This window comes from Haliaeetus leucocephalus, unplaced genomic scaffold (assembly GCF_000737465.1).
Source record: "Haliaeetus leucocephalus isolate CR32 unplaced genomic scaffold, Haliaeetus_leucocephalus-4.0 Scaffold92, whole genome shotgun sequence".
Lineage (NCBI taxonomy): Eukaryota > Metazoa > Chordata > Aves > Accipitriformes > Accipitridae > Haliaeetus > Haliaeetus leucocephalus.
The window spans coordinates 13,024,155-13,037,916 of NW_010972528.1; the positions used below are offsets into that span (position 1 = coordinate 13,024,155).

Sequence of the window (13,762 nt, forward strand, 5' to 3'; positions counted from 1 at the left end):
CAACACTGAAATGAAGTGTTCAAGACTTGTTCTTGGCAGTCCAAGTGCGTATCAGCCAGTAAGGGTACCAGAATAATTCTGGTACAAACGAACCTCTCGCCAGTGCTAGTAATGAAGGCCTGTGACCCAGTGCAGAGAAACTGGAACTGACTGATGGCCCAGAGGACAGCCTGGAGCACAGCATAAAGCACCATGGAAAAGACAAAACTATGAAAATAATGTTACCAACATTGATCCTTCTAAGGGAATTATTGCTTAATTTGAAAGGAAAAAAGCGTGGGTAGTGGAGACAGCTTCTCCCTTTTCTAACATTTGAGAGAAGTCTTAATTCCAGCACTACTGTTACAGATTATGTATTGGAACAGTCAGAAATATACCATCTCTGTTGTAAAACCAACTTACGAAGCAGAACATTCTTTAGTTTGGTTTTTTTTTTTTCACAGAGAATATTTCTGTATCTAAATCAGACCAAAACTTCTGTACCATTGCTGATACACTTGACATCAAAAGACAGTTTTACTTGCAAATTGTGTCTTTATTGATTTCACTTTATTAAAACAATGTTGCTGCCACATTCTGTCTTCAGTCATGGGGAAGCAACAGAAAAACCTGAGCAGTGGGGAAATCTGGTACCTATATTTAGTAAGTGAGGCTTCCGTTGTAGACACAAATCCAGGAAAAAGTAAATGATCACAATGGAGAAATAGATCAATTGGAATTATTACAGTGAATAATTGCAAATATGACAACTGTGAAGAAAAGGTGAAAGGAAACATAAGTTTATCCTCAAAATTACTTTAAGTAATTTATTTTACTATCCTAATAGTTTGCATATTATGTGCATGCTTAGATTGTAAATTATAACTCTGAATTAACCTTCTTGTTTTCTGTTCTTTTGTTATTTGTCTTTTCAAACATCACCTTTTGCCAGAAATCTACCTTCTTTTCTTTCAACTTTCTGGCTTTCTTTTGTTTTAGATTTATCTGTAAGTATTCTTCATTTAGGTTGTAAGATGGCCATTCAACCAAACCTTCTCCATTAGGATTTCTGTAAATAACAAAAAAGAAAGAGTGAATGCCCTTTTCAGTCACAGAGGAATTAAATCACAGAAGTTAAGACTGAGTCAACAGAACAGCTAACTCATGATGCGGTCAGTACAAACCAGTAACATGTGTCATGAATCTCATGATTCTTACCCATTTCGAGCAAAGTTAGTCCAGTACTTCATTAGAATTCTACTAAGGTTCTTTTCTTCCTCTGTAACTTCACCTGAGACACAAAATAATTATTATGTGTGGCAGAAGACAAAATATTGCTACTACAGAAGCAGCATTTCAGTCTGTGAGTATGTTGTAACAACTTACTGATTACAACAGAGGCACCACACTTGCATTATGTTAGTAATACAGCAATCATGACACAAAGATTTCAGCACTATTTATGAATGAGATTAGCATAATTATCCTTATTCTACAAATTGGGGAATGGGGATACAAGGAAATAAAGTGATTTGTCTGTAGCTTTTCAGGAAACCAGAAGCAGAACCAAAAAAAGAACCCATGTGTCCTGAGTCCCATTACAACTCAAGGAATGGGCCACATGGTTTAGTTTCATAGATCTTATTCTAGCTTTGTGGGACTGAAATTCTCCCTATTATTCAGAGCATGACTAGGCAAAGATTTCTTCATTCTGATACAAGATGATGTTGTTCCACGTCTCAACACTTCAAGAATATTCATTTAAATATAGTTACACATATGCCCACTGTATCAGCTAGATGAAAATAATTTTAGTGACAGTGTGTTATTAATTATAAATGCATCTCAATACATCAAGAAAAATATTTGCTGTTTTAATGCTCTTAGTAAATTCAGGCAAAAAGAACTGTAGAGTGTTTTCTAGTGTAGGATAACATAAGTAAAAAACTAAATATAAAATACAAGCAAAATCAAAAGGCTCTAGTAACAGATTAACAAATGCTTTTACAACATAGCTGGATTGCTCCAAAGTTCAAGGGACTAAAAGGAAATGCTTTCATTTATGTAGGCTTTGAAACTTTGAACTACTGTGCAAATGACAAAAATAAAAGCAGAAAAAATGGTGAATTCACTTAAAATAAGTAGAATTTCTGTGTTTGTCAAAATAAGAACTGCTCCTAATTTGTTTCATGGGAAAGAAAATACTCCATCCTGAGTATTATAGTTTTAGGCATATGCAATTAAAGCAAATTGCTGCATTCATAATATTCCTGAGGATGTGGCATCTTGTATCTAACTGTTCAATGACTGGCACATTGATTTGGACTATAGCAATGTGGGATTCTGCCTGAAGGAACCAGAACTTCCAGAATCCTATGAGAATGTCCAAACTGACAAGGCAAAGGCAATTTTGGGAGTACACCCTTAATCCTTCATCAATGGACCAGTTCCATTTTGAATAAAATGTTGAAATATTGAGTCATGGGAGAAAATATTCTTTAACCTAACCATTAGATCTTCACACAGAAAATTAAACACTGGAGTTCCAAGCCTTGCTCTAATCAACACAGTCGGAACACTATCTGTAAAAGAGACCGAGTCCGCCACTCTATGGAGCCTGACAGCCCATGGGATTTCCTGGAAAGAAGGAGACATTAGCTTAAATTCCTCAGGAAAAGAAGAGCCTAGATTTCCTGCTTCCCAAGCACTCTGCTAATCCCCTGCAAGTTTAATTGACCTTTCCTTCAATTTCTTTTTCAGCCAAAGCTATCTGGCAAATTCATGAACAGTGCTGGTATAACAACAGTGATGTTTTCTTGCAAATGTCCTATTTGCTAAATTGTTGACAACATGTGTAACTTACTGTGCTTCGGAAACAGTAAACTGTACATGATAGAGAATGGAGAAGAAGAGTAAGTTTAGTGTTAAACAAATTCTAACAGGAGAAAGGGTTATACTTTGGTCTCACTGTTAATAAATGCACTTTAGTCTGATTAAAATGGAAGTAGCACTACTGAACAGAATAATGCCAGTGTTATGAGAGTAATTTATAAGTCAACATTGAATGTTCTACTCCTTACTACGTAGCTGAATATCACCGGCCAGATATGGTCCTCCAAAGACAAAGCCAACTTCATCTCCATGATCAGCTTTCACATACTCTGGTTTATTATCCCAGTATGAAGTGGGCCGATGCTGATATTCAAAGAAGTAGACAGGAGCTCCAGACTCTAGCAGGCGTAACATTTAGAGAGTTAAAGAAGAGATGCATAAGTTACAGATGACATCAGCTGTTTAAAATATTACTTTAAATATACCCAAAGCGTTACACTGGGCACATTTTTAATGTAATGTTACATTCCAAGATGTATTTTTATTTTTAATTCAGAACTAAGAACTCTCAGCACTTACACAAAAAATTGAAAAATTCACCCCAGGAAAACTTACAGAAAACATGATAACATCAAATTATTTTCCAGTTCTGGGTATTTTGGCATGGCTTGTCTACACTTAAATACCAGAAAATCTCCAGGCTACAGAGCTGCTGACTTTCCAAGTAGCAGTGGGCCAAAGGACAAATTCCAGGTTGCTTTAATATGTTTTAATTTTTAAGCCTGCATACTTCAGTTAGCAAACATTTACCTGTGTTATTGTGCTCTGCTCTCAATATATTGTGACTATGAGCGCAAGTGCAAGACACTAGTACAAAGATAAAGGAGTACATACACTTGCTTCACACAATCCTGCAGACCTATATCACTTTTCACCCTCAAGTTCTCAGTAGGAATCTCAAGAAGGGCTACCTACACATGACAGGATTTGTGTCTACATCATTTGATCCAGCATGTTGTAAGAGGTTTGAACACCTACTGGTGTTCATTAGCTCACCCCTGTGATAATTCAATGCTTTAATGGATGGCATAACAATTCCTACATCCCCTAGGAAATCCAAAAATCGGTCCCGTAGCTCAGCAGGATCATCTGTGTTTCCTAGATACTCATCCACTATTGCAGGCAGAAACTCTGATGGTACATACTAAGAGAAAAAGGGGAAACAAGAAACAAACAGAAAAAATAATACTCTCTGAATTAGCAACTAAAAATGTCATCTTTTAAACTTCAAAGTTTCCACAAAGTCACAAAGGTCCAGGGTAGCACCCATGTTGATGGGAAATCACGATGACAAATAAAACTGTCCTGGTTTCAGCTGGGATGTAGTTAACTGTCTTCCTAGTAGCTGGTACAGTGCTATGTTTTGAGTTCAGTATGTGAAGAATGTTGATAACACTGATGTTTTCAGTTGTTGCTCAGTAGTGTTTAGACTATAGTCAAGGATTTTTCAGCTTCTCATGCCCAGCCAGGGCACCTGACCCAAACTGGCCAACAGTGTACTCCATACCATGGGACGTCCCATCTAGTTTAGGAACTGGGAAGGGCGGGTGGGGAATCGCCGCTTGGGGACTGGCTGGGTGTCAGTCGGCGGGTGGTGAGCAATTGCCCTGTGCATCATTTGTACATTCCAATCCTTTTATTACTACTGTTGTCATTTTATTAGTGTTATCATTGTCATTATTAGTTTCTTCTTTTCTGTTCTATTAAACTGTTCTTATCTCAACCCAGGAGTTTTACTTCTTTTTCCTGATTTACTCCCCCATCCCACGGGATGGGGGGGAGTGAGTGAGCGGCTGCGTGGTGCTTAGTTGCTGGCTGGGGTTAAACCATGACAAAAACCTATTCAGACTTTTTGGGGGGAATGCTCCCCCCCAAAAAAACCAAAACCAAAACACCAACCCAAAGAAACCACCTCAGGTCAAATTTGCAACAGATTTATATAGGTTAAAACTCTACAGGAATCAACAAGGATCCAGCAACTTCTCCGGATAATACCTTTGGCTTCTCTTTTCTTCGGGAGAAAAGAGATGGGAATAACAAAAGTAAATTCTGTGAGTCCTTAAAGATTTAAGGACTATTAGACTACAGGGCAAGACCAATGGGATCTCTAAACACAGCTTATGTTTTTTAGCATTAGAATTTGCTGCTTGAAAGATACATTTCAAAACTCTGAGTGCAAAGTAACTACTTTAAAAGTTACATTTAACATAAACATATTGAAAAATCCTGCCTTGAAACCCATCAACCAGGAGATTAGCCATCAGATACCATAAGACTAGGGACACTATTACAGTAATCCTACATACAAATATGTAAGACAAAAATGTTGGTTCAGACGTCTAGAAGGAAAAAGGTATTTCCCCAAATCCCCAGTCTGACTCAATCCTATTTCTGTGTAACTCCATACACCGTAGTTCTGTCAACTTTGCTGGGACTCTCCCCAAAGCATAACATAACCTCAAGTCTTAGTAAGACTATGACTCAAGCAGGAAATTAGAGAACACCAAACTTCACAAATCTGTTACGTGCATTAAAAACAAATTTCACTTACCATCATTGGTAGTAAAAACTCTAAAGTTGAAGTAATTGATTTTTTATCTCCTATTTCCTTCAAACCTGGTATTTTTGATGTCTGCACAGAAAAAAAAAAAAGAGTATTAGCACCATTCAACTTCTCCAATATTTTTAACATTAGAACTACATTATTCCACTTTATTCTTACTACTGGTGTTTATTTTTGAAGCATTGTATAATATGCAAAAATGCAGTACGATGCCGCAGCTGTCTTGAAAAGCTTGTATTTACTGCAGTAAATGTTTCCTTGGTGCAGGTTTCTACATAAACCACTCATACTAAGTAGTTTATCCTTAAATCAACACACATTGTTAAGAAACTTGTAAGACTAGAAAGCATTAGGGCAGAACTGAAGCAAAATGCTTATTCTGTTGCAAAGGCTTATTTTCCCTCTGGTAGGGGAGAACTTAAAAGTCACTGGCAGCCTCTCTGTCTCTAGTCCAATTGTTTGAACCCTCTGAAGTAAAGATAAGGCAATGCTCCTCTTCTACAGCATTACATAAAATGACTCTTCTGTCTGCAAAATTAATTAGAACAGATTTCACTATACATTTTTCTTCTTGGACTCAGTACCAGCACACTCCCAGAGACACACAGTTACTACTTAGATTCAGAACAAATGCTTTGTACTACATAGATAAACATCAATACTTAGTAAACGAAGAAAAGAGGACAAGGAAGAGAGAGGACAAAAATCCACCTCCTGCAGTTTTGTGCACTGTATAGCAATTGCTTATTTTTTGGAGTTACCCATGGAATCCATATGAGAAAGGATTTATGCACTGAGAATGGATTGGACACCTGCATTATCTCCATACTCTGTCCCCAGATGAGATTTTCAAATGGTAGATCTTTCTACATGGTAACAAGGAACACAGGGGCAATGATATAACCAGCAGTCAGAGTTCATATTGACATACAGGGTAAGCTGTTTAAGGTGATCAATGTCACATTTTTAAACAGGCTATGTACCAATCCTGAATACTGCATGTTGTGGGGGAAAGGATTGGTTTCATTCTTCTTTCAGTAACAAGCCCTTGACTGTTGCATTCTTTTTCCTCTCTCTGCCTGGATGAGGGATTAAAATTTTAGGATAAGCAAATACTGTATAAAATTGATATTCCAAAGATAACCATGTATTTTAACTTGCAGGATGAAGCTTGTCTCAGTGTTTTGTGACCAACTGGTTCTGGGTCGCTACAGAATCATAACGCAAGCAAAGTTTACCTTGTATATATTTCCAACAATGCAAAGCCTTTTGGCGATACTTAAAAGGTGTCCTACCAGCAAATACTGTCTCAGAGTTGCCTGCATCAGTTAACACAAACATTCAAAAAAATGAAGGATAGCCATTAAATTACAGATCTAATATTCCAGCCAAATTCATTGTTGGTGACTCCTATCATAAACGGGACTGCATTAAACTCTTTTCCAACCAATATCTCTTCAGGTGACTTATGAAGAAATACTCCATCCAAAACTAAGGGTAGAAATGGGATTTCCTGAAGGAGGAGAAAAAAAAGATCAAATTACTTGTTAATAGTATTTTCCATTTTTCCTTCAATTCATATAATAAAATGTCCGCATTTAATGTTCCAAGGGCAAAAAAGGGCTTTAAGAAATCTGAGTATCGACAGCCACTGTAACATAAAATTACAGTTTGGCACAAGACTATAAAATGCAAGCCTGATTGGATCATGGTATGCAGTAATGTAATGGTTTCCTGATCCTGGACTGCTTCTAACTGACATTAAAACATATGTATGCTTGAGTCTTGCTCACAACTTTACAGGTGCTGTGACACTTCACTGAAAATTCTGATGAGAAATTATTTCAATATTTAGGGGGTATTTTGACAAAAGTTAAGAAAAATCAGCTTTGGAACAGGCCAACAATGAACTCTGGTCAGAGGCTGAGCTAACGTTTTATAAGAGTGCTGTTAAAAAATCTGTTACTAAGTAAAGTTTTACCTACCGTACTGTTAAAGACTATATCATTTGCTTCCTGGTTCCTTAAGCAGTTTATCAGTGAGAGTGAACTGCTCGTCTCACACTTAAATATACTTGCAATTTTCTGAAAATTATTAACAAAGATAAAAACTCTTAGCTACAAGGTGGTCTTTAAGGAATTTATAAACAGAAAATTATTATACACAGTACTGTTAATAATTTTACTTAAGGGCAGATTTAGGTGAGCTTGATAGGACTTCAAGTATTTTATTTTACTAGATATACTACAGTTTGATCATAAAGTGAAATCATTCTGGTATACTTCTCTTTCTTCCTATATTTCCATTCACTGTTCTACAACAAATCGTGCTGTAGAGGTAATACGAGGTTGTTAACATAGATCAAATAAGGAAAGAAAATTCAGAAAATCAACTTATGAGATCTACATTATTACTATGTGCTGTTTCAGGAGGAGAAATGACAAGGTACTTATACAGAGGAATTTAATTTTAAAGTTTGGGTTTTTTTATTTATTATTAATTTACTTCAAATAAAGGTCCTCCATAAAAGACCACAGCTGAATAAAAACTGAATGCCTCTTCTGGATTCTAGTTAAACTTTCTGTAATAAATTTCATAGTTACTATATAAGTTACAGTGTGCACGAAAATGGACATATGCCAAGGTTGGCATGTGTATAACTGAAAATACCTAAGTCAACGCACAGATATTATAATCACATAACTGTACAATCTATTTCCAACACTAAATGAGATTGAAAATAAACAGACGATTTGAATGAGAATTTACTTAGTGTTATTCTATACTTTTATAGGTATGCCATGGGAGTAAATTTGATCAACTTTGTTGCATAATATGCAATCGGATTTCCCCTTTTCTCTTTTAACCAAATTATCAGATATAAGAAATGTCCTATTTTAGATTATAAAGGCTTTAAAATGCAAAAAAAATGAGCCTACCTTAAGATCTGTTGAACGAAGTAAATCTTTATCAGGGGGGATTAGAATTCCACTCTCTGATATTGCTTTATGAAAGAGACCCTTCGACAAAGGAGATAAAACCTGCCAAGAAGGGAAGAACCGGAAGTATTTATTCTACATTAAGGTCCTTATCCCATAACTTTATGCTTGACTAGACTGCTGGATTCAGAAGGGAATTACACATTTTGATGTGCTTACAGGGGAAGTGTCCAGACTTAGCACAACATGCCATTAATCTTACTTTCAAAAATCAGATTAAGCATGAAATGTTACACTAATTGAGTTTTTGAAGATTTTTTTTTAAGACTTTCCTTCCTAGTGTATATACTGCATGCCTACATGTGCAAAAACAGAGCAAGATCCTGCAGATACACCAAAGAGTGTGACAGATCCTGGATCTCCACCAAAGTGTTCAATATTTTCTTGGATCCATCGAAGAGCTGCTACTTGATCCAAAAATGCCCAGTTCCCACGTGCGTGTTCATCACCAGTACTGAAAGAAAAGCATTATAAGCCAACTTCTCAGGAAGAGTAATAGCTCTTCTAATACCAGAATAAAATAAATCTCACCAATTTACATTTTGTGCAAAGTGTCATATTTGGCCAAGGAAAGATCCGTGTAGCCTACTGACCTAAAGCCCCACTGACTTACTTGCCTGTACTGTTTGTTCACCCATACACAGATGGATTCCTGGCCTTTACACTATATGATTTTTTGCTTTACACACCAATGGATGGAAGTAAAGGCAAGAACAAACATCCTGTCCAGAACCAAATAAGCCCAGCTATGACGTGATAGCAGGCTACAATCAAATGACAATGCAAATGGAATTTACAGACATTTCTTAATGTTCTTACATCCTGATGTCAGCGAACTATGTACATTTAAACCACTGTAACAGTGGGGAAGCTGGTATAGAAGTTCAGCTGATTTAGAAAACAAAACTACCCATGCTTTAAACATAATAGGAAGTATTTTGTAAAAAGTGAAATAGGTCATCTTACTTGAAGAATCCAAGGAGTCCAAGTCTGTACTGAATTATTACTACCACAACGTTCTCATAGGCTGATAGTGCAGAACCATCGTACCTAGAAGCACCACCAAATATAAAATTGCCTCCATGGATCCACACCATTACCTTAGAGAAAAAAGGGCGAGACACACTTTTATACATTGCTTGGTAGACTTCATTTGAAAAAGGAAGACAACATCAGAGAATTAAGAACTCCAAATCACCAAAGCTCAAGGGGAGCTGAATTTTAGGTTAGTGGACTTTGAATTTTACATAATATTATTATTTTTGCTAATGCAGCATCACATTTTCAAGAGCAATTAAGTGACTTAGGAGCCATTATTCGGTGCAAACTATGTACAACACAAGTTTGTACAAAGGGTTTACGTACAGGTAACTTGTCCTTGTTTGAACCATCAGGGCTGTAAACATTTAGATACAAGCAGTCCTCAGAAGTTCGGAATGAGAGGTGTTTTTCTTTAAAGTTTTTTTCAGCTATTTTCAACATGGACAGATCTTGAGGACATCTTCACAAAAGAAGGGAAGCATGACTATTAGTAATAAAACTGAAATAGCAACGATGTAGCAACAATAGAGAAAACAGGCTTTATTTTGCCCCACAGACTGAATTCCCACATGGTGCTCAAACTTTGTGTTACTTAAATACAGTTAGAGGTGCAACCTGTAAAAGCACAGCTCTATACTTGTACTTAAAAAGCTGAATTATTTCAGCACAGTATAACGAGAAAATGTAATTTCCAAAGACAGCAATTTCCCAGGAATTCTCTGTGGTTCCTAGTCCCACAGTTCTTATGACATATTTCAGTACTGGCAGCGTATTCACTACCAGTCAATACAAGCTCCTTACCAAAAATCAGACTTCTGTACCCTAAAAACATGACAACACTGACACATGTGAGCAGGTCCTATATACAAATGAACTGAACAGCTCTCACAGTGGTGGGTAAGAAGTTGCATCTCTCACATCATTCCAGGGTTCGGGTGGTTCAGGTGGGGAAAACCTCAGGGATCCAATAGGGGCTTTTGCAAAAGGAATCCCAAGGAAAACATTTACAAGTCTGTCTGTCCCCTTCACATTTGTTTGTCTCCCTTTGAGCCGTCCAAGCGCAATAGTCACTTCTGGCTCAGCACCATTCCGTCCTAAGTAACACATAAGATAAAAAAAAATAATTTAAATCGCATCTTCACAATTATCAGACAGACTTTTTAATGAAGCATTTTTTACTGACTTTAATTTAGAAGATTATAGCTTATTCCTTTCAATTTTGTTCAGTTTTCATTTTGCTTTTGTGCAACGACAGACACCCCCTGCCAAACGCTCCTATAGCTGGCTCTGCCAATGACAGCTGGAGCTAGGTAAGACATAGTTTAGTCACTGTGCAAGAGCATAAAGCTTAAAAACAAATTTCAGAGAAAACAGCAACTGTCAAAATCATTAACATTTTCTAAACTTATCATCCAAAAAGATCTTTAAAATATATTGTTTAGATAATTCAAAAATGATTTTGCTTTCTACCTTTTAAGAAAGAAAGTTTTATTTTCATAAAATCATCTCAGAAATGGTTTCATCTCACAAAACCGCTAATTTTTACATCAAGCTTATTAGGATACTTTTGCAGTTTGCTAACAGAAGTAGAAGAGACGTACACCCTTTGAAAGTCACTGCACTGCAACTTGTTAGCACAGTTGCTTCTGCAACAGCAGTAACAACAGGTTTTGCATCTCACCTTCTGCTCCACGAGTGATGAATGCAATACTACAAGACAACGTACAAAGCAAAGCAATCTGCCTCTTAGAAGCCATTTTTCACCCCCGTTTGGACTCTAGATTATTTTCTGGTTCTACGCGGAAGAGAATGGTACAAAGGTCCTTGCTGAGGGCATTCTGAGTAGGGAGTGCGGCTAAATTCCCTTTTGAACATGCACTGCATTAAGTACTTTCAGAGTACTTGATACAGAGTGTAAATACAATCCCTTAGTGTAATGCACCTAATCATTACCTGATCCTGAGAATGGATGATCTGAAAATGACCCAACACCATCTGTGAACAACAATAAAAGGTCTAATCATAGTTAATCTGAGTTAATCTTACAAGCAGAGAAAACAGTGAAGCTCTGAAGAGGTTCCAGAGCTGTTGACACTTAAATTCTTGTAAAAAAACCCCAAAACAACAAAAAAACTCGCCAAAAAAAAGGATTACATATAACTAGAAATAACAATTTTTAAAAAATCAATATAGTTAAATCTTGCAGAAGTTTTAATGAGGGTTAGCACATCTGTACCATAACTGACACCATATGTGCTTTCCAGCAGGGACTGGCCTCCAGCCTCCAAAATAGTTCTTCATCTCTTGAATAAAAATATCTCTCCTGCATTTTTCAAAATTAAAGGTGAGATTGAAGTTGAGGGTCAGATTATATCTTCTTCTATATGAGTAGCTTCAGTGGAGGTCAGAAAGCAAGGTCTACTTACAACATTTTATGGGGTATGTACTTCCCTCAAAAAAGTGGGAAAGGGCCATGACCTCACCTTCTCTATAGCTTCCTACAATGGAAATAGGCTGGCAATCCAACAGACAGCTTTTGCCTGCTGGCTGAAAAAGTCCTAAAAAAATTTGTAGTTTGTAGAAGCATGACCACAGTGTGGATGACTGGCCCCAAACAGATTAGTCTCAAGGCTGCCTTCATAGTTGGGCCTACAAGCCCAGCTTGCTCCACCAACTCCCAATCTATCTTCAACTGGCAAAACACCCTCTATAAAATGGGTCTTTTCCTTCCCACCTTTGATTCATTTCACATCTCCTGGATGAATGGTGTCACCAGCATTCAGCTGGCAAAGCATACCGCTTCAGGCTCCTCTGCACTGCTTTCGCTTAATTCACCTCCAGCGGGGATGCTCATAAAGCCTGTGAAGACAACTTCTCCACCACAGATCATACACGATGTAAGCTCATCCTGCTTGGGAAACAGGTTTGTCAGAGTAAGTCAGTTCTTTTTTTAACGAAAAGGGTCACGAATGAGATAGGTAAAACAAGATTTCCAGTGCAAGATAATTCAGAGCTACTTGCTATTTCTTATATAGTTCCTGAGTCTCTAGGTTGTGATAGCTTTGGAAAGTATGCCAATTTCTCATGAATTTCACCTGGAACTGTGCAAATATGCATTGTGAAACATATCTTGCCTTTTATTTTTTATACTCCCCTCAAATCTTTCTGGAAAATCCTTTCTGTTGCAGTTATTTTTGTTCTAGTCCGATGCGAATAGCCCTGGGATTTTTGTAGATTCTTCTGGTGGCCTAGAAAGACAGACCAAAACCAGAAGACAGACTTCAACATACGGGAATAGGTGTGTGCACCTGTTTGTGTGTGTAAGGATTGGGGGAAAGCAGGATTCCATGAGGCTACTTAAGTTGAACGCGTTCCACCAGTGAAATCCAATGAATATGGACTTCTTGTGCTGCCAGACTGAACTGTCTTTATCCAATTAAAAAACAAAACAAAAGAAAGCAACCAAAACCCACTTTCAACATCAGCCAACATCTTCACCACTAAGGGTAAGTCAGCTCAGTCAGCTTTGTACTTCCTAAACAGCCAGAAAAATGATGCTTACCAACAAAATGTATTATCCAAAACAACATACACTAATTGAAAGACCAACTTAAGATAACAAAGGATGATATTAAGAAGTGAACTTTAATGCCAATATATTCAGTTAATACATCGATTACAACACAAAGCAAAGATGAAAGCAGAGATAAATGGAAACTTTGCTCACAGGTAGTTTGCTTGTCTTATTTAGAATATCAGCAGATGCGTGAACATATCAGTAACCTTCAGAACAAGTCCCACTGGGGGCAAACCAATCCAGCCCAACTCCCTGCAGTCAAAAGCACACCTGAGGTAACCGTCATTTCTGTAAGGCAGTGCCGAGCAACAGAACCACAATATACTAGTATTTTCTTCCAGTTGCAACATCTTTTGAAGCAGCAAGTCTCAGGTACTTTCAAATCCTCTTTTCTGTCTGTGTGCCGCGCTCCGCCTGGGGAGCACGTTCGCATCTTCTTACCCGTGACCGGACCCTGACGTGGCAGGCATGGAAAAACCCCCAAATCATGTTTTGCAGAGAGAAATCAAACATATGTCGAGGAGGCTAAACCAGCTGATATACAGTATGTCCACACAGGAGTACGTGCTTTAACCCCACCGTAAAGGGGTGCATGAAGCCAAAATACGTCATCATTACACTCTCTCGCTCCGGCTTCTTTAAGTTTGCGGGTTTTTAGATACAGTTTGCCTTTTCAAATTACCTCGAAGACGAAAGAAACCGTTTTAATCA

At 37.4% G+C, this 13,762-nt stretch overlaps 1 protein-coding gene across 1 annotated transcript; it reads right to left on the reverse strand.

Moving 5' to 3' along the window:
* Positions 1-525: 525 nt before the first annotated feature.
* Positions 526-11,269, reverse strand: LOC104842639 (fatty acyl-CoA hydrolase precursor, medium chain-like). Its single transcript, XM_010585136.1, has 13 exons — positions 11,156-11,269; positions 10,364-10,568; positions 9,799-9,934; positions 9,400-9,533; positions 8,734-8,887; positions 8,374-8,475; positions 7,420-7,518; positions 6,807-6,947; positions 5,423-5,503; positions 3,868-4,015; positions 3,060-3,209; positions 1,198-1,270; positions 526-1,048 (listed from the first exon to the last, which is right to left on the reverse strand). Exons 1-13 carry the CDS (start codon positions 11,229-11,231, stop codon positions 859-861), a joined length of 1,689 nt encoding a protein of 562 aa, XP_010583438.1. The 5' UTR covers positions 11,232-11,269; the 3' UTR covers positions 526-858.
* Positions 11,270-13,762: the final 2,493 nt, after the last annotated feature.